General features: G+C 33.2%; 6 protein-coding genes across 6 annotated transcripts in view; all 6 read left to right on the forward strand.

Moving 5' to 3' along the window:
* LOC114727227 (TMV resistance protein N-like) lies at positions 1–4,334 on the forward strand. The gene is made up of 5 exons (XM_028913928.1): positions 1–443; positions 2,038–3,136; positions 3,236–3,508; positions 3,703–4,124; positions 4,274–4,334. Exons 1-5 carry the CDS (start codon positions 1–3, stop codon positions 4,332–4,334), a joined length of 2,298 nt encoding a protein of 765 aa, XP_028769761.1.
* On the forward strand, positions 416–20,759 carry LOC114727253 (TMV resistance protein N-like). The gene is made up of 6 exons (XM_028913954.1): positions 416–496; positions 16,899–17,991; positions 18,091–18,363; positions 18,768–19,417; positions 19,702–20,281; positions 20,366–20,759. The coding sequence occupies exons 2-4, from the start codon at positions 16,945–16,947 to the stop codon at positions 18,876–18,878; spliced, it is 1,431 nt and encodes a 476-aa protein (XP_028769787.1). The 5' UTR covers positions 416–496; positions 16,899–16,944; the 3' UTR covers positions 18,879–19,417; positions 19,702–20,281; positions 20,366–20,759.
* On the forward strand, positions 4,341–5,527 carry LOC114727255 (uncharacterized). The gene is made up of 3 exons (XM_028913956.1): positions 4,341–4,505; positions 4,815–5,389; positions 5,467–5,527. The coding sequence occupies exon 2, from the start codon at positions 4,836–4,838 to the stop codon at positions 5,358–5,360; it is 525 nt and encodes a 174-aa protein (XP_028769789.1). The 5' UTR covers positions 4,341–4,505; positions 4,815–4,835; the 3' UTR covers positions 5,361–5,389; positions 5,467–5,527.
* LOC114727228 (TMV resistance protein N-like) lies at positions 8,413–11,793 on the forward strand. Its single transcript, XM_028913929.1, has 5 exons — positions 8,413–8,561; positions 9,482–10,580; positions 10,680–10,952; positions 11,175–11,705; positions 11,788–11,793. Exons 1-5 carry the CDS (start codon positions 8,413–8,415, stop codon positions 11,791–11,793), a joined length of 2,058 nt encoding a protein of 685 aa, XP_028769762.1.
* Positions 10,713–13,718, forward strand: LOC114727254 (uncharacterized). The gene is made up of 5 exons (XM_028913955.1): positions 10,713–10,952; positions 11,175–11,844; positions 11,919–11,981; positions 12,188–12,765; positions 12,843–13,718. The coding sequence occupies exons 2-5, from the start codon at positions 11,806–11,808 to the stop codon at positions 12,934–12,936; spliced, it is 774 nt and encodes a 257-aa protein (XP_028769788.1). The 5' UTR covers positions 10,713–10,952; positions 11,175–11,805; the 3' UTR covers positions 12,937–13,718.
* The window catches only part of LOC114727251 (TMV resistance protein N-like), a 13,693-nt gene continuing 5,554 nt past the window's right edge, over positions 15,303–23,441 (forward strand). The window contains exon 1 of the mRNA XM_028913950.1: positions 15,303–16,169. Coding sequence (XP_028769783.1) covers positions 15,670–16,169 — 500 coding nt within the window. The 5' untranslated portion in view covers positions 15,303–15,669. The remainder of the gene's footprint in view (positions 16,170–23,441) is intronic.

Here is a 23,441-nt window from a genome sequence, read left to right on the forward strand (position 1 = left end):
ATGGCGATTCAACCGGCAGCATCATCATCCCATACCTTTACCAAGTACAGATACGACGTTTTCTTGAGTTTCAGAGGCGAAGACACTCGCCACTCTTTCACTGTCATTCTCTACGATGCCTTGCTTAGGAAGGGAATCAACGCCTTCATTGATGACAGAAAGCTTGGGAAAGGGGAAGAGATCTCGCCTACGCTTCTTAAAGCCATTGAGAGATCAAGGATTTCCATTATTGTGCTCTCTAGAAACTATGCTACTTCCACTTGTTGCCTAGAGGAACTCGCCCACATCATTTGGTGTAAGAAGCAGAAGAATCAGGTGGTCATGCCCATCTTTTACAAGGTCGATCCGTTGGATGTTCAGTATCAGAGAAATAACTTTGAGGAAGCCATGGCCACCCTTGAAGATAGGTTCAGAGATGATTTAGAGAAAGTGTGGAAATGGAGGTCTGCCTTGTTTGAAGCTGCTAGTTGTCATCAGCATGGCTTTTCCAAGATGGGTATGCTTCCTTATAATAGTTTTTGTTATTATCTTCTAGTGATGACGTTTTCAATTAATTAGTGGTTGCTGATGATTCAACTCGCTGTTCATGCTGAATCTCTATAAATTTGAGTCTTACTCGTATCATTTTGGAGGAGGATACTCTCAGCGGCCCTCTCTCTCAGCGTCCCTCAGCGTCCAAATTATGGCCGTTGAGATTCATCTGAGAGTACATGATGTGACATATTATTGTGCTATTAAAAATTAAAAATAAGTTTTATTTATGTTGTAAAATTTTTTTACCAGCTTTGATTTTTTTTAAAGATTTTTTATTATGGAATATCCAATTTTTGTACCTAGTTTATTTCAACTAGAGAATTTATGAGAGACCCCAATAAATTTTACAGTTAAAATAAGTACTTCTGGTTCTATTTATAAAGTACTTTTAACATATTTTACACAAATCAAGAAAAACCTTAAACTGTATTAATTCTTTATTAAAATATAACAATTTTTTCACTTTATCTTTATTTAATATATACACCTTTTAAAAAAACTATATACACTATAATAAATTAAGGATAATATGGTACGTTCATGATAAAAATTTAATGAATTGACTTATAAATAGAAATAAAAAAAATCTCTCTCTGTCTTGTAAATAGAACGAGAGGAGTAGGTCCAAAAATAAAGGTATTCCACTCCCAAAGAATTAGTCAAATTTATTTTTAATTTTTAATAGCATGATGATGTAGTATATTATGAGCTCTTAGATCAATCTGGACGCATCATATTGAGACGCTGAGGGACGCTAAGAGGGAGGCCGCTGAGAGGATCTGGACCCTATGATTTTTTGAGGATATATAGTCTTGGAGTATTGTTGGAAAAATAAAATTATAAAATAGATAGTTTTTATCATAAATATTTCAATTTAATTTAAATTTTTATTATTTTTTACTATTGAATCAGAAAATAATATTTTACTTAGTGATTACTAATTTATCTATATTGTTATCGTCATTGGATCTTATCTATCCGGATCCAACTTGACATTGCTCTTCAGAATTCGTTAGAAGATGTTAAACAGAGTATCTATTGTTACTGCGGGGTATAGTCTACTTTTGCATACAAAACTATTTTGGACATATATGAGTATTGAATCCATTAGCTTCTTTTTTTTTTTTAAAAAAAAATAATTAGCCTTTTGAATAAGCTATAAACAATATCTTGTGCATTAAATGGAGTTTGAAAAATGAGTTACGTTTTTTATGACTTGTTCTAGTTTTATTAATTTGGATCTGCTTCTTTTGAATTTACTCAAATGGTTCCATTTGTGTAGCTAATATTTGTGAGTTTATATTTTTTTAAAAGGACCCTGTGCATAGCGAAGGGATAAAAGAACAAAACTTAGAGCTAATTGATATTCAGGTTGTAACCTTTGAAGCATTAGTTGAGATTTTACTTAAAAGAATTATCATAATAACAAACAATAAAAGAAGAAGAAGAAGACGTTTTGCATCAATTTTCTTCATAACGAAATGAGAATCTGCCTTTTGGCAGATACGAAATTGGGTTTATTGAAAGGATTGTTGAATATGTGTATGCTATGCTTCCGCCTAAACCATACCATAACATAGAACACATGGTTGGACTTCAGCCTCGGGTAGAAAAAGTGATCTCGCTTCTAAATAAATCTGACAAAGGTGATTGCATGTTGGGCATTCATGGAATTGGCGGAATTGGCAAAACAACCCTTGCAAAAGCTATCTATAATTCGATCCTCTACAAATTTGAAGGTGCGTGTTTCTTGTTTGATGTCAATGAGGCATCAAAAAAATTCCAGGGCATTGTTCATCTTCAACAAAAACTTCTATCTGATATTCTAGAGGAAAAGATTACGAGGTTTGGTAGCGCTGACGAAGGAATATCTAAAATAAAACACAGACTCTCCCGTAAAAGAGTTTTGTTGGTTCTTGATGATGTGGATGAGACTGAACAGTTAGAACGACTTGCAGGGGGGTGTGATTGGTTTGGTTGTGGAAGCAAGGTCATTATAACAACAAGACATAAGCAATTGCTCATTGTTCATAATGTTAAAAGAACATATGAATTGACGGAGCTAGATGATCATGATTCTCTTGAACTCTTTTGTTGGCATGCCTTTCGTATGAGCCTACCCCCTAAAGGCTATGAAAAGATGTCTAGTCATGTGATCAGTTATGCAAAGGGCATTCCTCTTGCTTTAAAATTAGTTGGCGCCAATTTAGCAAATAAAAACTTAGAGGAATGGAGGTCTACATTGGAACAATATGATCGGGTTCCAGAAACAACATTACATGAAGTACTAAAGATAAGTTATGACTGCTTACAAGATGGTGCTAAGATTATTTTCTTGGACATTGCTTGTTTCTTTGAAGAGGAGATATTGGGTTCTATTGATGAGATAGTAGAAGCTTGCGATTATGGTGCAAGGTTTTATATTGAAGTGCTTATTGATAGATCTCTTTTAGCTATTAATGATGATGATCATTTGTACATGCATGATCTGATAAAACAAATGGGTAGAGAGATTGTTAGAAAGGAGGCACCATTGAATCCTGGCGAACGTAGTAGATTGTGGAATTATAAAGATGTTCTTAAAGTACTACATGAAAATTCTGTAAGAACTTGACTATTTTTTGTTTCCACATATACATTAAATTTATTTTGCTATTGGGCAATATCCAACAAAGTTTAATTCTTTGGCTTTGCATTATAGGGAAGTACTAAAATTGAAGGAATAATGTTTGATCCTCCTCAACATGAGGAAGTGGAGTGGAGTGGTATAGCCTTTGAGAAGATGAATAATCTTAGAATTCTCATTGTCCGAAAGGCCCAATTTTCAATTGGCCCTAGATATCTTCCCAATAGTTTGAGATGGCTTGAATGGCAGGGATATCCTTTTACAGAATTACCGCCAAATTTTTCTCCAAACAAGCTAGTTGTCTTCAAGTTATGTTTCAGTCCTTTCAGGTTGGAAGAGCCATTCAAGGTACTTTTTTTAACCTTTTATATATATATATATATATATATATATTTTGTTCAAATTTCCTTGGCTTTTGTTTTCTTCAAAGAATGAATAAGTTACTCCAATTGTCCTTCTATTTTTCTAAACTTATACAAATGATAGTGTTTGGTCATAAATCTCTTGTAATTAATGTTAACAATCTGTTTTTGTGTTGGCAGAGATTTGAATATTTGACATGTATGAATTTCTCACATTGTGAATTCATAACTGAAGTACCTAACATGTCTCAATTCCAAAGTTTAAGGAAACTGTTGTTTAGAGACTGTTACAACTTGATCAAAGTTCATGATTCAGTGGGATCTCTCTCCAAGCTGGTGGAATTAGATGTTGGGGGGTGCGTCAAACTTACAAGCTTTCCACATGAAATCAATATGCCATCTCTTCAGAGTATTGATATGAGTCACTGCAAGAGTCTTGACTACTTCTCACATGTGGGAAAAATGGATGCACTAACCGATGTTTGGGTTGAAGACACTTCTATCAAGGAGCTCCCACCTTCCATTGGAAATCTTGCCGGGCTTGAATCTTTAAATTTAAGCTCTTGCAGAAATCTTAAAGAGCTGCCTAACAGCTTATTCACGTTGCAAAATCTTAACTGGCTTAGTTTGGATGGCATTCAACCTGATAGCAGAAAATCTTTCAAGAAATTAATGCTAGAGAGCCAACCAGTGATTAGCTGCGCAAACGTAGAGTTCTTGATTCTCAAAAATTGTTGTCTGTTGGATGAAGATGTTCACCTAACTCTGAAGCTTTTCCAGAATTTGATAGAGTTAAATCTATCAGGGAATGATTTGTGTCCCTTCCTGAGTGCCTTAAAGATTGTGGTAGGTTATTGGAACTGGATGTGAATAACTGCAAGAGGCTAAGAGATATACCAGAATTACCCTCAAATTTGCGGAAAATAAAGGCAGAGAATTGCATTTCATTAACTACAGAGTCATTAGGCCATTTATGGTCTCAGGTTTTTCTCGTACTTTTTTCTGCTTTCTTTTTCTTCTTCTATGTTGATGATTATTCAAATTAAATACAATGGGTTGAAATTGGAAAAAATCATCGCTTGTCTTTTCGTTTCTAAATCAGACATTTTTCTTATGCTTGTAGATCTTTCTAGTTGAATTATTCTGCTCACATGTCACTAATTAAGTCATAGTCATATTGAACTGTTTTCCTGTGCAAGTTAACGCAATCCACAAAATTTCTCTTTATTCTCTTCACATGTCTTTTTCAAATCTGAAAAATGTCTTTTGCCTCTGCTGTTTTGGTAAACCAGGCAAAAAGGGAGTTCTTTGGCATGAGTATCATTTTGCCAGCAACAACATTTCCTGACTGGTTCCACAATGGGTCTGAAGGAGGGAAAATGTCTTTCCTTGCTCGTAGGAGTTTCCCTCACGTGGTCTTTGCGTTTGAGTTGGGGAAAGCCACCACTAGAAAGAGACAAGCCTTCCATTTTTCTCTGAGCATCAATGGTCGTTTAATACAAAGGAGATACGATGATATCACAATTCCACAAGGTCATGTGTCTTTATTTAATCTCGGAGTGGCTTTTGAGGGAGAAGACTGGAGGTGGCTTCAAAGATTCATGGAATTGGATTGGAATGATGTGGAGATAAAAGTCATTGGTTTAACGCCAGATATACCTGTGGTTAAGTGTGGAGTTTATGTGTGCAAACAGCAAACAAACATGGAGAATATCCAATTCAAGTCTCCTATGCTTTTCATGAATGCTTCAACAACTGCACTGAAACGAAGAGCCATAGCTTCTCCTAATGAACCACCCAAGAAAGTCCTGAGAAAGCTCAAGACTACTGATAAATGAAAGATCAATAACATAAAGAAAGGTTCAAGGTGTGCCTCTACTTGATACTAATTGCGGTTTCAAGATTTTTGCTTATTATTAATTTTTCCATGTTCTTGTGTTGTAGGAGAAATAAACGACACCAAATGTTTCATTCCCGCTGCAAGAGAAGGATGGTTTTTCCAATATGGCTAAGCATGTTTGGAGATTTTTGAGCTACTAGCAATTGAATGCTACAGTTGATAGTCCATTTTTAGATGAGATGACACCTCTGGCCTGTTACGGATTGTCTGGGAAACTGGCATGATCCCAGCTGCAAACTTAATGGCTTAATTTGCAAGAGATTGAAAACTACATATGTACAATAATCGTGCTATGAGAATTTTTTTCCCGTTTGTTACAATTGGTGTGAAGGAGGGAAATTCTTGTGGCCTTGGCATTTGAGTTGGGAAAAGCCAACATGAGTGATAGATACTCCTTTGAAATTTGTATCAGTACTATGGAGTTACGAGGGTGCTGTGATAGCACAAGGTCATGTGTGTTTATTCAGTAAAGTCTTCTGAGGAAGAAGAGCTCAAGTGAGATAAATAAAGGAGGCAAAATGAATTGGGGTCTCATATTTAAAATCAAATTTAGCTTCTTACAAACTCTTATATTAGGTACAGAAGACAGCTAAAATAATGATATTAGAGCAAGTCTTGTTCATGCTAATCTATAGGTTTAAATTTTTGTTTAAATGCATGGGTCCAAACATACGAAAAGTTTAAGATGTCGCATTAATTTTATTTTAAAATTATTACAAGTTCTGCATATATAGATCGAAGTTTTTTTTTTTTTTTTTATAAATTGTGGATCTCTTTTTACAATGTCAGAGTTAAGCTAAAATGTGTAAACTAAATTATTGATACCAATAAATGCAGAGAGCCTGGCAAAACTTTTTTTTTTTTCAATATATAAATGAATGATTGCTAATCAATTCACGTAAGCCAACTCAAAAAATGATCCAAAAAAACATTCAAACATGCATAAATTCAAAAACAAATATTCTGGGGAAAAATTATCCAAGTACAAGATGTGATGGTTGTTTTTATAATGTCATTTCCACATCTAGAAATCGGGAAAAGTACTCGCATATAGCCTTTTATTTGTTATCATGTTATTTTTTTTCTTTATCTTCTTTCAATTCTTTGCTTTCTTTTATTTAAAGTGGCATGTACCACTTATAAAAGAGTTTTCATATTATTATTATGTTACAAAGTTATGGGCCCAATTATTTTCTTTTTGTTAGAGCATAGGTATTCTCTTATTGGAGGCAATTTTATTCGAGACACTGTCAGGCATTAAATATGAACACATTTCCCAGCGAGGATTCAAATCTAGTTCACCACATTGTGAAGGACTGGTCTTTTTTGCTAGATCCAATCTCTATTTATGACCCAATTATTTTCATTTGTACCTGTTCGCAGTCATACAGTTTGTATTTTAATTTCACACGAGATTCCAGCCAACCCCCTTCGCATTGACCCATTGTAAACATAACGAAATTTCTTCTTATCTTCATCACTTTTCTGGCTATCTGAATGTTCTTTTCTTTCTATGTTTTCTATGACCATGCATTGCACATGGTGAAGCTTTTTCTTTTATTTTTGAAAAATATAATCATTATGTTAAATTCTTCAAACATATGTAGTTGTATAAATTTAAAAATTAAATGATTATTTAAGAAATAGAATGCACAACAAAGTGTGATTAGAAGATTTGGCATAATGAGTGTAAAGAACCTAACCAGAGTTTAAATTTGTCCTCAGTTTTTGTCCTGTTCAGGCAAGTTAACGCCCTCTTTTTCCATAGGGGAGGATACCTGTACATCAATCACTCCTGCCCAATCTTATTTTTGACAACTTTAAAGACAGAATTACAATCAAATTAAAATTATAAAGACTAAAACATTAATTTTCTTTTTAAAACAACTTAAATTTTAGATTTCATACAAATACCATAGACAGCCAAATTACATAGGATGCTTCCTCCACTTAAAAATAAAATAAAATAGATCACTCATGCTCTCTCTCTTCAAAAGCAAACACTCAAAGCTTCCCACTTTTTCCCAAAAAACAGAAAGCTTCCCACTTTTGAGTATAAAATTCCATGCAAAAGGTAAAGGTGCCACCAAATTTGAATGCAAAACCGGTGCAATGCGGATTAACACGCGCGCACAGGTGGCTAAGTCGCCCTTTAATTTTTTTGGGGAAGCTTTTTCTTTTATTTAAAAAAAATAATCATTATGTTAAATTCTCCAAACATACGTAATTATATCTTCTATTTATTTATATAAATTTAGGATTAAATAATTACATGAAAAAAATAGAATACACAATAAAGTCTGATAAAAAAATTTGACATAAGGAGTATACAAAAGTACAAAACCTGACCTGAGCTTTATTTTCTTTTCTATAAAGTTTATATTTTATTAGATATATATTTTCCATGATGTATACAACACAAAATACAAAAATTTGCAACTTTGGTTTTTAAGTTTTAAAGATCTTTCAAATTATAATAACAAAAATATTTTATTTAATTGAAATAAATAAATTTGTAATTGCAAAATGCTTTTTAAATGATCCAAAATAAAAGAAAATATAAAGACATACATCAAAAAGGATTTTATCTATTGCATATCATTCTCATTCCATCAAATATAAAGACAATATCTTTATATAAATTTACAATAAATCAAATAATTTATGAGTTTTAAAATGTAATTTCTTATTAAATTAAATTTATGTATATTTATTTTTAGTTTTTAACATATTAATACTTTGATAAAGTAAAGATGTTAAAAAAATAAGTACAACTTTAGAATTAGATAACTAATTTGGAGATATTAAGAAAATTAATTAAATTGGTTTTTTTTTATCACAAATATGTATTGGTCTTCTTAAATTAACTTTTTTTAATCATGTGGAATAGCTGATTTGAATTATTCCTTAGTAAAAAAAATGAAAAACAAAGTAAATTGAGAACTTATATTTAAAATTAAATCTAGCTTTCTAACTAACTTTTATATCCAATGGATGTCCAATATCAGAGAAATAGCTTTGAGGAAGCCATGGCTGCTCATGAAGCTGGGTTCATAAATGACCTGCAGAAAGTGCGAAAATGGAGGTCTGCGTTATTTGAAGCTGCTAGCTTGTCACCAGCATGGCTTTTCGAAGATGGGTATGTTGTCCTTTTAGTATTTTGCTTTCTTATCTGCCTTCTGCTGATGAAATTTTCAAATAATTAATGGTTGCTTAGCAGTTCATGGTGAATCCCTATAAATCTGCGCCTTACTCGTATGATTTTATCTGCGTGTATATTGTCTTGCAGTTTTTAAACTAATTATAAACTAGAAAGTTGTTAAATATAAATATTTTGATTTAATTTTTAACTACAAATGTTATTTTTTATCATGGGAATCAGAAAATTTTAGTTTATTTAGTAATTGCTGTTATATCTATATCATCATTGGATCTGTGAAATGTTGGAGACTAACAAATAATACTTCCGCACATCCAATGTGACATTGCTCTTCATAAACCATTCAGAAGATATTGGGTAAAGGTTTAAATTTGCCCTGAAACTTTTCACTCATGAGAGCTAGCACTAAATTTTTTTTTGTGCAAATTACTCTGGAAGTTTTCAATCCTAGCAATTTTACCCCTTGTCATTAAAATTGTTAATGGTTAATATTGTTACGATTTTAAACTTTCAAGATAAATTTATATTCTAAAAGACTTTCAGGTGCCCATAATCACTCCTGTATGAAAATTTCCTGAGCAAATTGTACATTAACTCGAAGAGATTAAGCAGGTTATCTATAGTTAGTGAGAGTTATATTCTACTCTTGAATACAAAACTATTTTGCACACTCATATATGAGTATAGGATCCGTTAGCTTTCTGAATAAACTATACACAATATCACATGTATTAAATGGAGTTTGATCAATGAGTTCCACTTTTTATGACTTGTTCTAGTATTACTATTTTGGTTTTAATTTTCTTTTGGTCCGGCTCTTTTGGATTTATCTAAATGGTTCCATCTGTGCAGCAAATGTTTAGAATTCTATAGCAGAAAGAGAATTTGCTTGTTTGCAGGTATGAATTTGGGTTTATTGAAAGGATTGTTGGAGATGTGTATGCTAGGCTTCCTCCTAAACCACACCATAATGTAGAACACATGGTTGGACTTGAGCCTCGGATAGATGAAGTGATCTCACTTTTAAATAAATCTGACAATGGTGTCTGCATGTTGGGAATTCATGGAACTGGTGGAATTGGCAAAACAACCCTTGCAAAAGCTGTCTACAATTCAATATTCTACCAATTTGAAGGTGTATGTTTCTTGTTTGATGTCAATGAGGCATCAAAAAAATTCCAGGGCATTGTTCATCTTCAACAAAAGCTTATGTCTGATATTCTTGAGGAAAAGATCCTGAGATTTTGTAGTGCTGATGAAGGAATATCTAAAATAAAACACAGACTCTCTCATAAAAGAGTTTTGTTGGTTCTTGATGATGTGGATGAGATTGAACAGTTAGAACGACTTGCAGGGGGGTGTGATTGGTTTGGTTGTGGAAGCAAGGTCATTATAACAACAAGAAATAAGCAATTGCTCATTGCTCATAATGTTAAAAGAACATATGAATTGATGCAGCTAAATGATCATGACTCTCTTGAACTCTTTTGTTGGCATGCCTTTCACATGAGCCTACCTCCAAAAGGCTACCAACAGATGTCTAGTCATGTGATAAGTTATGCAAAGGGCCTTCCTCTGGCTTTAAAATTAATTGGTGCCAATTTAGCAGATAAAAACTTAGAGGAATGGAGGTCTACATTGGAAAAATATGATCGTATCCCAGAAAGAACAATACATGAAGTACTAAAGATAAGCTATGACTGCTTACAAGATGGAGCTAAGACTGTATTCTTGGATATTGCTTGTTTCATTAGAGAGGAGATATTAGGTTCTCTTGATGAAATAGTAGACTCTTCTGATTATGGTGTAAGGTTTTATATTGAAGTGCTTATTGATAGATCTCTTATAGCTGTTACTGATACTGGTAGTTTACACATGCACGATCTGATAAAACAAATGGGTAGAGAGATTGTTAGGAAGGAGGCACCATCAAATCCAGGCAAACGTAGTCGATTATGGAATTATAAAGATGTTCTTAAAGTATTGCATGAAAATTCAGTAAGAACCGAATTATTTTTTGTTTCCTCTTGTATGTTACATTTATTGTGCTATTGGGCAATATCTAACAAATGTTGCTTCTTTGGGTTTGCATTATAGGGAACTAGTAATATCGAAGGAATAATGTTTGATCGGCCTCAACAACAAGAAGTGGAGTGGAGTGGTATAGCATTTGAGAAAATGAATAATCTTAGAATCCTTATTGTCCGAAAGGCCCAATTTTCAACTGGTCCTAAATATCTTCCCAATAGTTTGAGATGGCTTGAATGGGAGGGATATCCTTCTACAAAATTGCCGCCAAAATTTTCCCCAAGCAAACTAGCTGTCTTCAAGTTATTCTGCTCTCCTTTCAAGTTGGAAGAGCCATTCATGGTACCTCTTTTTTTTTAACCTTTTATGTTTACCATTTTTGTTCAAATTTCTTTGGCTTTTATTTTCTTCAAAGAATCACGAATAAATTGCTTCAATTACCCTACTTTTCTAAACTTATATAGACCTCTTTCATCAAATATGCTCAAATCTCCTTGTTTTTTCCCCATAACATCTCTTATAGTCAAAGTTAATTAACCAATTTGCCGTTTTTTGTTTTGGCAGAGATTTGAATATTTGACATGCATGAATTGCTCAAATTGTGAATTCATAACTGAAGTACCCGATATGTCTCAATGTCAAAGTTTAAGGAGATTGCTGTTTGAAGATTGTTACAATTTGATCAAAATTCATGATTCAGTGGGATCTCTCTCGAAGCTGGTTGAATTAAATGTTAGTGGATGCGTTAAACTTACAAGCTTTCCGCATGAAATCGAGATGCCATCTCTTCAAGCGATTGATTTGAGTTTTTGCGAGAGTCTTGACTACTTCCCACATATAGTTGGAAACATGGATGCATTAACGCATGTTTGGATTGAAGAAACATCTATTAAGGAGCTCCCACCTTCCATTGGAAATCTTGCCCGGCTTGAATCTTTGAACTTAAGCTCTTGCAAAAGTCTTAGGGAGCTTCCAAACAGCTTATTCACGTTTCAAAATCTTGACTGGCTTGGTTTGGAAGGCATTCATCCTGATGGCAGAAAGTCTTTAAGGAAATTATTGCAAGAGAGCCAACCAGCTAGTAGCTGCACAAACGTACAGTTCTTGATGCTCCAAAATTGTTGTCTCTTGGATGAAGATGTTCAACTAACTCTGGATCTTTTCCGAAATTTGATAGATTTAAATCTATCAGGGAATGATTTTGTGTCCCTTCCTGAGTGCCTTAAAGAGTGTGGTAAGTTGTTGAAATTGAATGTGAATAACTGCAAGTGGCTAAGAGATACACCAGGGTTACCATCAAATTTGCAGATAATGGGGGCAGAGAATTGCATTTCATTAACTCCAAAGTCATTGGGCCATTTATGGTCTCAGGTTTCTTGCCTACTTTTTTCTATTTTCTTTTTCTTTAGTTCCTTTGATGATTATTCAAATTAAATACAATTTCGGTTGATTTGAATTTTTTTAAAACAGTCTGCCTGTGCAAGCTAACGCAGTCCATAAAATTTCCCTTTATTCTCTTCATATATTGTTTTCAAATCTGAAAAATGTCTTTTGCCTCTGTTGTTTTGGTAAATCAGGCCAAAAGGGAGTTCTATGGCATGAGGACCATTTTCCCAGCAAAGTCATCTCCTGATTGGTTCCACAGTTGGTGTGAAGGAGGGAAAGTGTCTTTTCTTGCTCGTAGGAATTTCCCTCATGTGGCATTTGCATTTGAGTTGGGGAAAGCCAACACGAGTAGGAGAAAATCATTACATTTTTCTCTGAGCATCAATGGTCGCATATTACAAGAGAGAAATGATCGTATCACAATTGCACCAGATCACGTGGCTTTATTTAATCTGGGAGTGGCTTTTGAGGGAGAAGACTGGAGGTGGCTTCAAAGATTCATGGAATTGGATTGGAATGATGTGGAGATACAAGTCATTTGTTTAACGCCAGAGATACCTGTGGTTAAGTGTGGAGTTTATGTGTACCAACGGCTAACAAACATGGAGAATATCCAATTCAAGTCTCCATTGGTTTCCATAAATACTCCAGCAACTTCATTGAAACGAAAAGCCATAGCTTCTCCTCCAAATGCACCATCCAAGAAGGCCCTCAGAAAGCTCAAGACTACTGATAAAGGAAAGATCAACAACATAAAGAAAGGTTCAAGGTGTGCCTCTTCTTGATACTGATTGTGGTTTCAAGATTTCTGCTTATTATTAATTTTTCCATATCCGTGTATTGTAGGAGAAATCAACGACACCAATTGTTTCATTCCCGCCGCAAGAGAAGGATGGTTTTTCCAATGGGTAAGCATGTTTGGAGATTTTTGAACTGTTAGCAATTGAATATTACGGTTGATAGCCCATTGTTAGATGATGAGATGACACCTCTGAGCTGTTACGGTGTGTCCGGGCAACTGGCATGATCCCGGCTGCAAACTTAATATTTTAATTTGCTAGGGATTGAAAACTACATATGTGCAATAATCATGCTATGAGAATTCTTTTCCCTTCCGTGACAATTGGTGTGAAGGAGGGAAATTCATGTGGCCTTGGCATTTGAGTTGGGGAAGCCAACATGAGTGAGAGATACTCCTTTGAGATTTGTATCAGTATCAATGGTTGTCAAATACTACGGAGTTACGAAGGTGCTGTGATATCACAAGGTCATGTATGTTTATTTAATATAATAAAGTCTCCTGGGGGAGAAGTAGAAGAGCTGTGGAGTTTATGTGTACAAACAGCAAACATACATGGAAGATGTCCTGTTCAAATCTTCTGATCTGCTTTCCGTGAATATTCAAGATCTTCACTGAAACGTAAAACGGTTACATCTCCTATTCAGCCGTCCAAGAAGTTGCTGAGAAGATTGAAGGCAACTGACGAACGAAAACTCAATCACAGAGAGAAAGGGACAAGGGACAAGGGACAAGGTGAGGAGGATCAAATAGTATATAATGCTACCAGAGCAACTTGCATTATGCAAATGTACATGCTATCTATGGTTTTAAATTGTGTAAATGTGTACATCCGAACTAATTGAATTAAGTCAAAACTATAGAAATTGAAATTAAATTGTAACAAGTAAAAGTTTAGCAATGGCATTACAATTAAGTTAAAACTATAGGAACCAAAACATTGATTTCCTTTTCAAATAGCTTATTTTTTAGATCTCATACAAATATCATAGACAGCCAAGTGACAATTCCAACAAGGATGCATGGCCACATGTCCATAGGATGCTTCCTCCACTTAAAAATAAAATAAAATAAAATAACTCATGTCTCTCCCTTTTAAAGTAAACATTCAAAGCTTCCCACTTTTGAGCTGGGGGTGTAAAATTCCATGCAAAAAGTAAAGGTGTCACCAAATTTGAAAGTACATGGGTGCTATGAATTAGCATGCTCGCACAGATGGCCAAGTCGATCTTTTTCTTTCTTGTATTTTTTATGACCATGCATCGTACATGGTTAAAAGATATAATCCTTATATATCAAATTGTCTAATCACATATAACTATATGTCTTTTTTTTTTTAATGTGAGTTTAGGATTAATGGTCGTATGAAAAAAATAGAATATATAATAGTGTGCTTGGAGAACTTAACCTAAGATTTATCATTTTTTAATAAAGTTTATATTTTATTATATTTATTTTTTCTATAATGTATACAATGCAAAATACTGAAAATTTCAATTTTACTTTTTATTTTTAAAATATTCCGAATCATAATAATAAAAATGTTTTAGTTAATAATAATAAATAAATTTATAATTCGAAAATACTTATTAAATGATGCAAAATAAAAATATATATATAAAGACACACATCAAACTATGAAAGTATTTTATTTATTGCAAATGTCTCATTCCATTACTATGTATGAAGACAATATTTATAAATAAACTTATAATAAATCAAATTATTTATAAACTTTAATATAAATTTATTGTTAAATTTATATATATAGTTTTCTAAGATATTATATTAATATTTTTAAAAAGTAAACATGTTATAGAAATAGGTGTAATTTTTAAAAACTATTACTCCTATAGTCCTATGTACTCCCACGGATCCATTTTTAATTACCATACTGGAAAAAGCAGAGAGGGCATTAACTTGTTAATTTTGTCTGAAAATGAAACTTCTTTTTTTGTTTTACACTACATAAGATTTCAAATCTTGTTCTATTAATTGTAATAGGAATAATATTTTTAAGAAAAAGCCTGTAATTGACCCACTTGGCTCATATTATACACAAAAAATAAACTTTCTTTTGAGACATTCTATGTATTTGAAATTGGAGGGAGAATCATATTGGGAAAAGAAATATTTGTGTCTTTTTCCAAATAATATATGAAAAAGGAAAATAAAGATAAGGACATCAATGTCATTTGCACCTCTATTTAATTACTGTGCTTTTATTCTGCTCACCTAAAACGCAGACGCCTTTTTAAAAGGGCAAAAAACAAAAAAGAAAAAAAAAAAAGCTCAATGCTCTCGGCCTCTCTAAATCCGCGTCAAATTGTTCTGATTTCTGAAACTTTCCCGGCTTGTCGCCAATCCACTGCTCTTGGGTAAATTAATGGGAAAATCATACAACCTACTTTTAACTTAATTTGAAATATAATATCTAATTTTATTATTTATAATTTTGTCGTTATCTTATCTTATGCAGTGGGAGTAGTAGTAATAATAATTAATAATGATAATGTGCTTATGTGACTTCCAGCGTAACTCCCGGTGTTTTTGTATTCTCTCTCAATCCTACTTTCCAGCGTACCAGCTTCCAGCTCCGCCATTGACGGCTGATTAGATCCCTTCTGTTTCTTTCTTTCTTTCTTCTTCTTCTTCTTCTTTCTCTGTTTCTTCCTCAACCGGACGAGGCTTTAAGCAAGACACCACAGACTTCTTTTTCTTTTTCAGCCAAACAAGATTGATGGACCACCTGCTCACAAATTCCCCACCATTTTCCACCCTTCTCTTCGTTGGAGGATGAAACGTCGTGGAAATTTCTCTCGTTTGAGTATTCAAATCTCAATTTCCTGATTCACTATTGTCCTTATCACAGCCATGGCGACTCAAGGGGCAGCATCATCATCCCTTAGCTTTACCAAGTACAGATATGATGTTTTCTTGAGTTTCAGAGGCGAAGACACTCGCAAATCCTTCACTGTCATTCTCTACGAAGCTTTGCGCAAGAAGGGAATCAACGCCTTCATTGATGACAGGAAGCTCGGTAAAGGGGAACGAATCAAACCTTCGCTTCTTAAAGCCATAGACAAATCCAGGATTTCTATTATTGTGTTCTCTGCAAACTACGCTACTTCCACATGGTGCCTTGATGAACTGGCTCACATCATTCGGTGTAACAAGAAGAAGAAGAACCAGGTGGTTATGCCAATATTTTACAAGGTGGATCCAATGGATGTCCAATATCAGAGAAATAGCTTTGAGGAAGCCATGGCTGCTCATGAAGCTGGGTTCATAAATGACCTGCAGAAAGTGCGAAAATGGAGGTCTGCGTTATTTGAAGCTGCTAGCTTGTCACCAGCATGGCTTTTCGAAGATGGGTATGTTGTCCTTTTAGTATTTTGCTTTCTTATCTGCCTTCTGCTGATGAAATTTTCAAATAATTAGTTGTTGCTGATGGTTTTACACGCTTCATGGTGAATCTCTATAAATTTGGTTATTACTCGTGAGTTATCTGAGTATTTATAATCTTGAACTATTTTAAAAAAGTAATTATAAACTAGAAGGTTTTTACCATAAATATTTTAATTTAATTTTTAACTGTAAATCTTTATTATTTTTTACCACTGAAATCAGAAAATAATGTTTTAGTTAGTAATTGCTAATTTATATATCTATTATCATCATTGGATCTGTGAATACAAATTTATCTTGGACGTTCATATATGAGCAACGGATCCATTCGCTTTTTGAATAAGCTATACGCAATATCTTGTGTATTAAATGGAGTTTGAAAAATGAGTTACATTTTTTATGACGTGTTCTGGTTTTTTTTTTTTTGTTTTTTGGATTTACTTAATGGTTCTATTCGTCCAGTAAATATTTATACTTTTGAGTTTTTTTAGGGGAAAAAACCCTTTACATAGTGAATTGATAAAAGGAAAAAAACTTAAATCTAATTGATATTGAGGATGTAATCTTTGAAGGATTCAATCAGATTTTACTTGAAGGAATTATCATAATAATAGACAAGTAGAAGAAGAAGACATTTTACATCAATTTTCTTCACAACAAAAAAAGAATTTGTTCTTCTTCTTTTTTTTGTGTAGAAACGAATTTGGGTTTATTGAAAGGATTGTTGAAGCCGCGTATGCTATGCTTCCTCCTAAACCATACCACAACACAGAGCACATGGTTGGACTTGAATCTCGGGTAGAAGAAGTGATCTCGCTTCTTAATGAATCTGGCGTTTGCATGTTGGGAATTCATGGAACTGGTGGAATTGGCAAAACAACCCTTGCAAAAGCTGTGTATAATTCAATCTTCTACCAATTTGAAGGTGCATGTTTCTTGTTTGATGTCGGAGAAGCATCAAAGAAGTTCCGTGGTATTGTTCATCTTCAACGAAAACTTTTGTCTGATATTCTTGAGGAAAGGATCAGGGATTTTGGCAGTGCTGATGAAGGAATATCTAAAATAAAACACAGACTGTCTCATAGAAGAGTTTTGTTGGTTCTTGATGATGTTGATGGGATTGAACAGTTAGAACGACTTGCAGGAGGGTGTGATTGGTTTGGTTGTGGAAGCAAGGTCATTATAACAACAAGAGATAAGCAATTGCTAATTGCCCATAATGTTGAAAGGACATATGAATTGATGCAGCTAAATGATCATGACTCTCTTGAACTCTTTTGTTGGCATGCCTTTCATATGAGCCTACCTCCAAAAGGCTATCAACATATGTCTAGTCATGTGATAAGTTATGCAGATGGCCTTCCTCTAGCTTTAAAATTAATTGGTGCCAATTTAAAAAATAAAAATTTAAAAGAATGGAGGTCTATATTGGAACAATATGATCGTATCCCAGAAAGAACAATACATGAAGTACTGAAGATAAGCTACGACTACTTGCAAGATGGTGCGAAGATTATTTTCTTAGATATTGCTTGTTTCTTTGGAGAGGAGATGTTGGATTCTATTGATGAAATAGTAGAAGCTTGTGATTATGGTGCAAGGTTTTATATTGAAGTGCTTCTTGATAAATCTCTTTTAGCTATTACTGAAAATGGCCACTTGTACATGCATGGTCTGATAAGACAAATGGGTAGAGAGATTGTTAGGAAGGAAGCACCATCAAATCCTGGCAACCGTAGTAGATTATGGAGTTATAAAGATGTTCTTAAAGTATTATATGAAAATTCAGTAAGAACCTCACCATCTTATGTTTCCTCATTTACATTAAATTTATCGTGCTACTGGGCAATATCTAACAAATGCTACTTATTTGGGTTTGCAATATAGGGAAGTAATAATATTGAAGGAATAATGTTTGATCCACCACAACCAGAAGAAGTGGAGTCCAGTGGTATAGCCTTTGAGAAGATGATTAATCTTAGAATTCTCATTATTCGAAAGGCTCAATTTTCCAGTGGCCCTAAATATCTTCCCAATAGTTTGAGATGGCTTGAATGGGATGGATATCCTTCTACAAATTTACCACCAAATTTTTCTCCAAACAAATTAGTTTTCTTCAAGTTATGTCACAGTCATTTCAGGCTGGAAGAGCCATTCAAGGTACTTTGTTTAACCTTTTATATTTACCATTTTTCAAATTTATTTGGCTTTTATTTTCTTCAAAGAATCAGGAGTAAATTAGTTCAATTATCCTTCCATTTCTCTGAAGTTATGCAAAAACCTCTTTCATCAAATCTGCTCAAATTTCCTTGTTTTATTTCGGTTAAATAGTAGGGATTTGTTCATAACATCTCTTGTAGTTGATGTTAATTAAGCAATCTGCTTTTTGATTTGGCAGAGATTTGAATATTTGACATGTATGAATTTCTCAAATTCCGAATTCATAACCGAAGTACCTGATATGTCTCAATTTCAAAGTTTGAGGAGGTTGTTGTTTAAAGATTGTTACAATTTGATCAAAGTTCATGATTCAGTGGGATCTCTCTCTAAACTGGTTAAATTAGATGTTGGTGGATGTGTCAACCTTACAAGCTTTCCACATGAAATCAATATGCCATCTCTTGAAGAGCTTAGTCTCAATCACTGCAAGTGTCTTGACTACTTCCCACATATAGTTGGAAAGATGGATGCATTAACGGATATTTGGGCTAAAGACACTTCTATTAAGGAGCTCCCGCCTTCCATTGGGAATCTTGTGGGGCTTGAATGTTTAAATTTAAGCTATTGCAAAAGACTTGGGGAGCTTCCAAACAGCATATTCACATTGCAAAATCTTAGCTGGCTTGATTTGGAAGGCATTCAACTTAATAGCAGAAAGTCTTCAAAGAAATTAATGCAAGAGAGCCAACCTATTATTAGCTGTACAAACGTGAAGTTCTTGACGCTCAGAAATTGTTGTCTATTGGATGAAGACATTCACCTAACTTTCAATCTTTTCCAGAATTTGATCGAGTTAAATCTATCCGGGAATGATTTTGTGTCCCTTCCTGAGTGCCTTAAAGAGTGTGATCAGTTGTGGAGATTAGATGTGAATAGCTGCAAGAGGCTGAGAGACATACCAGAGTTACCACCAAACTTGCTGAAAATGGGGGCAGAGGATTGCATTTCATTAACTACGGAGTCATTAGGCCATTTATGGTCTCTGGCTTTTCTGGTAGTTTTTCTATTTTCTATTTTCTTTTGCTATTTTGATGATTATTCAAATTAATTACGACTGTGATTGCTTTGAAATGGAAAAAAAAGCTATATGTCTTATCTTTTTTGTTTCGAAATCAGATATTATATTTTCTCTTTTCCTGTAGATTTTTGAGTAGAGCTTAGCTGCTTATATGTCAGTAATTAAGTCGTAGTCATTAAAATTTCTCTGTTTTTTTTTTCTTCATAAGTTGTTTTCAAATCTCTGAAAAATCTTTTGCCACTCTTGCTTTGTCAAATCAGGTAGAAAAGGAGTTAATGGACATGAGCGCCATTTTCCCAGCAACATCATTTCCTAACTGGTTCCACAATTGGTGTGAAGGAGGGAAAATGTCTTTTCTTACTCGTAGGAATTTCCCTCCTCTTGCCTTTGCCTTTGAGTTGGGGAAAGCCAATAAGAGTACGAGACAATGCTTCTTCCATTTTTCTCTGACCATCAATGGTCGTGTAATCGAAAGGAGATATGATGGTATCTCAGTTGCACCAGGTCATATATCTTTATTTAATCTAGGAGTGGCTTTTTCGCGAGAAGACTGGAGGCGACTTCAAAGGTCATGAAATTGGATTGGAATGATGTGGAGATACAAGTCATTTGTTCAGTTTCAGAGATACCTGTGGTTAAGTGTGGAGTTTATGTGTACCCACATGAAACAAACATGGAGAATATCCAATTCAAGTCTCCTTTGGCTTCCATAAATGCTCCATCAACTTCACTGAAAAGAAGAGCCATAACTTCTCCTCCTAATGAACCCTATAAGAAGTTCCTGAGGAAGTTAAAGGTTGCTGATAAAGGAAAACTTGATAAAACAAAGAAAGCTTCAAGGTGTGCCTCTACTTGATACTGAATTACCGATTGTCGTTTCAAGATTTTGGTGGTTATTAATTTTTCCATGTTCATTTGTTGTAGGAGAAATAAACGACGCCATTTTTTTCATGCGCTTTGCAAGAGAAGAAGGATGGTTTTTCCAATGGGTAAGCATGTTTGGAGATTTCTGAACTATTAAACAATACAGTTGCTAGAGGCCCCTCAAAAGATGAGATGACGCCTCCAAGTTGTTACGGATCCGGATGCAAACTTGATTGTTTAATCTGCAAGAGGTTGTTTGCTGGGGGAAAAAAAAATTGGCGAGAGATTAAAAGCTGTATATGTACAATAATCATGCTATGAATTTTTTCCCCCCTTTTGTTACAATTACAATCATAACTCTTGACATAAGATCTTTTTGTTTTTTTGGTGGATAAACTCTCGAAATAGGATCTGAATGTAAGGCTCATAATCAAGGTCTTCTGGATTATGTTAATGCAGAGGCTTATCTAAAAATAGCTTAGCTTATTGGTAGTTTATAAGTACTACCTCCGGTCCTAATTATAAGACCCAGTTGACTTATTTGAGGAGATTAAGGAAGTAAGTTAAGTTAGTTATTTGTAATAAATAAGTATTGTCATTCCTAAAATATCCTTGCTAATTAAGTATATTGGCTAGAACTATTGTTATTAGAAGGATTATCTTGGAAAAAATGCATAAATATGAGAGACAAAATGGATTGGAGTCTTATAATTAGGACCAAATAAAAAGTCAAACAGGGTCTTATAATAAGGACTGGAGGTAGTAGTTTTTTAATTATAATTTACAAAATACGAGATAAACAAGTAGGGAGAATTCTGTCTCAATTTATGTGAACATACTTATTAGTCGTGAATCCGAACAAGTTCAAAGGAATACAGTTATATGTCTTCGATGATATTGTAACAACGTATATTGGAATACAATTATTAGCAGACGATCCGTATGAAGATGGCTCTTCATCACGTATCTGGGATGCTGGGCTTGGATTTGGAAGAATGTGATGCCTTTTGAGTGGAAAATTAAATCCAAAAAGGAATAATATGTGAATCCATTTAAATTTGCACCATCGGCATTGACTTGGTGGGAAGATTTAAAGTGTATGCTCCAATCTTTTTTTATTGCCAGGGAATCCTTTTTTTTTTTTAATACACCTATTCATCTGATCTTTATTATAAGACATTTTAATTAACTTTTCAGAATTAAAGCGTGGTTAAATCATTAACTTTTATCTAAAAATTCATTCTTAATTTGCCCATGTTAAAAATCAATAATTATGGTAAAAAATGTTTAAAATCAATAATCACGTCCTTAAGAGCGATAAAAAAATTGAAGGCAAAATTGCACGTTTAGTTTTTCAACTTTATAGCAGATTTTAATTTTGTTCCTTAATTTTATAAAATATTTTTGCAGTTTTCTAACTCTAATAATGTTTGTAAAAAAAGATGCTTCATATTGAACGTCCCTCCTAATTAACCACCCAGTAAAAAAATCTGGCTCTTAAAAAGTTAAAGGCACAGGTGAGATCTTACTTTTATTATTGGTAATAAGTTTAATTGGGAGGGGATATTCTCATAAATCATAATCCCTCTTTTTCATCTTTTTCTCGTAAACTTATCTCCACCTTTTAATTAAATAATAATAGTTCGGATTTCATATTTTATGAAACTATTATTATAATATTGTATAAATAGGAGAGAGAAGGTGAAAATCTGTATTTTAAAATATTAAATCTGAACAATCTATTATTTAATCTAACAGTAAGAATGAGATTCCAAGAAGAAAAAAAGAAAGAAAAAATACTGAGAGGATCCAGGTCCATTTGAATTAATCCTTATTATCTTGGGGCCTCTGACCATCGTGTCAGTCAGAAATTTTTTGGGAGCAAAACCAGCGGGGAAGCATTTTTAAGGTACTGACTTTTTTTTTTTTTTTAATGTGAGCATTTCACTTTGATATGTTCAATAATTGAAAGTATTGGATCCAAAAAGACACATAACTGGAATTAAAAGCACAATCTAAAATTAATTAGAACTAGTGACAACTATTAGGTGATCAAAATGTCAACCTAATATATAATAATTGGGTCTTCGATAAGCTTTACTTAAAAAATGAGAGCAATTATCAATTTAGATTACATTTAAATTAAAACTCACGAAATTTCTTCAATTATATGAAAAGCAAAATTACCTGTAACTTATATTATTCATAAAAATTAATTAATGGTGATTATATTAGTCAATCTCTGCATACTACGGGCCTTAAGAGTAATTTTATAATGAGCACTTTTTTTTTGGCCAAATTTATTATGAGTAGTTACAACTTGTTTAATTTCCAAATTTCTGAATCCGGCTCTTAATTCTAATTCTTTTTTTTTTTTTGGTTTGCCAACGTCTTAATTCTAATTCTACTACTTTAGAATGCAATACTGCTTCGGATATTCGTATTGACTACAAAATCAATTACTTTTTTTTTTGCCAAAAAATGCAATCAATTATATTATTCACATTTTATAGATAATAATTATAGTACAAGCTGGTTTACGTTTTGGATTCAACATTGATAATAATTTTTTATTGCTTTTACATATTCTTTTGAATTTGCATTTTTCAGCCTGAGTTTTTCGGATTTACTAGACCCTCATTTGAGCAAAAAATATTTCATAGTTTAACAATTGGAACTTGAAAAATTTTAGATAGATAAATACAAAAGAAAACATTTTACATAATAATCTTCATAGTGAAAAGAAAATTTTCTCTTTTGCATATATCAATCTGGATTTATTGAAAGGGTTGCGGAACATGCATATACTGCGCTACTGCCTAAATGGTTCCATAGTATTGATGATATACAACAGTGATTTTGGCAGGGGTTAAAAATTTTTAATTAATTTTTATTATTTTTATTAGATTAATATAATTTCTTGTTTTTAAAATTGGTTTTTATTTTGGTTTTAGTCCTTCAAGTTTTAAATTATAGATTTTGATCCCTCAAATTTCTTTTTATTTAAAACATTAGTCACTATAATTTAGTAAAAATTAGACTATTTTTTCTCTTGAAGGACTAAATCTTATAATTTAAAACTTGACAGATTTAATTTAAAATGAGTACAAACTTAAAAAACTAAAAATTATATTAA

This window comes from Neltuma alba, unplaced genomic scaffold (assembly GCF_004799145.2).
Source record: "Neltuma alba isolate B1F8T4 unplaced genomic scaffold, ASM479914v2 tig00012454_pilon, whole genome shotgun sequence".
Lineage (NCBI taxonomy): Eukaryota > Viridiplantae > Streptophyta > Magnoliopsida > Fabales > Fabaceae > Neltuma > Neltuma alba.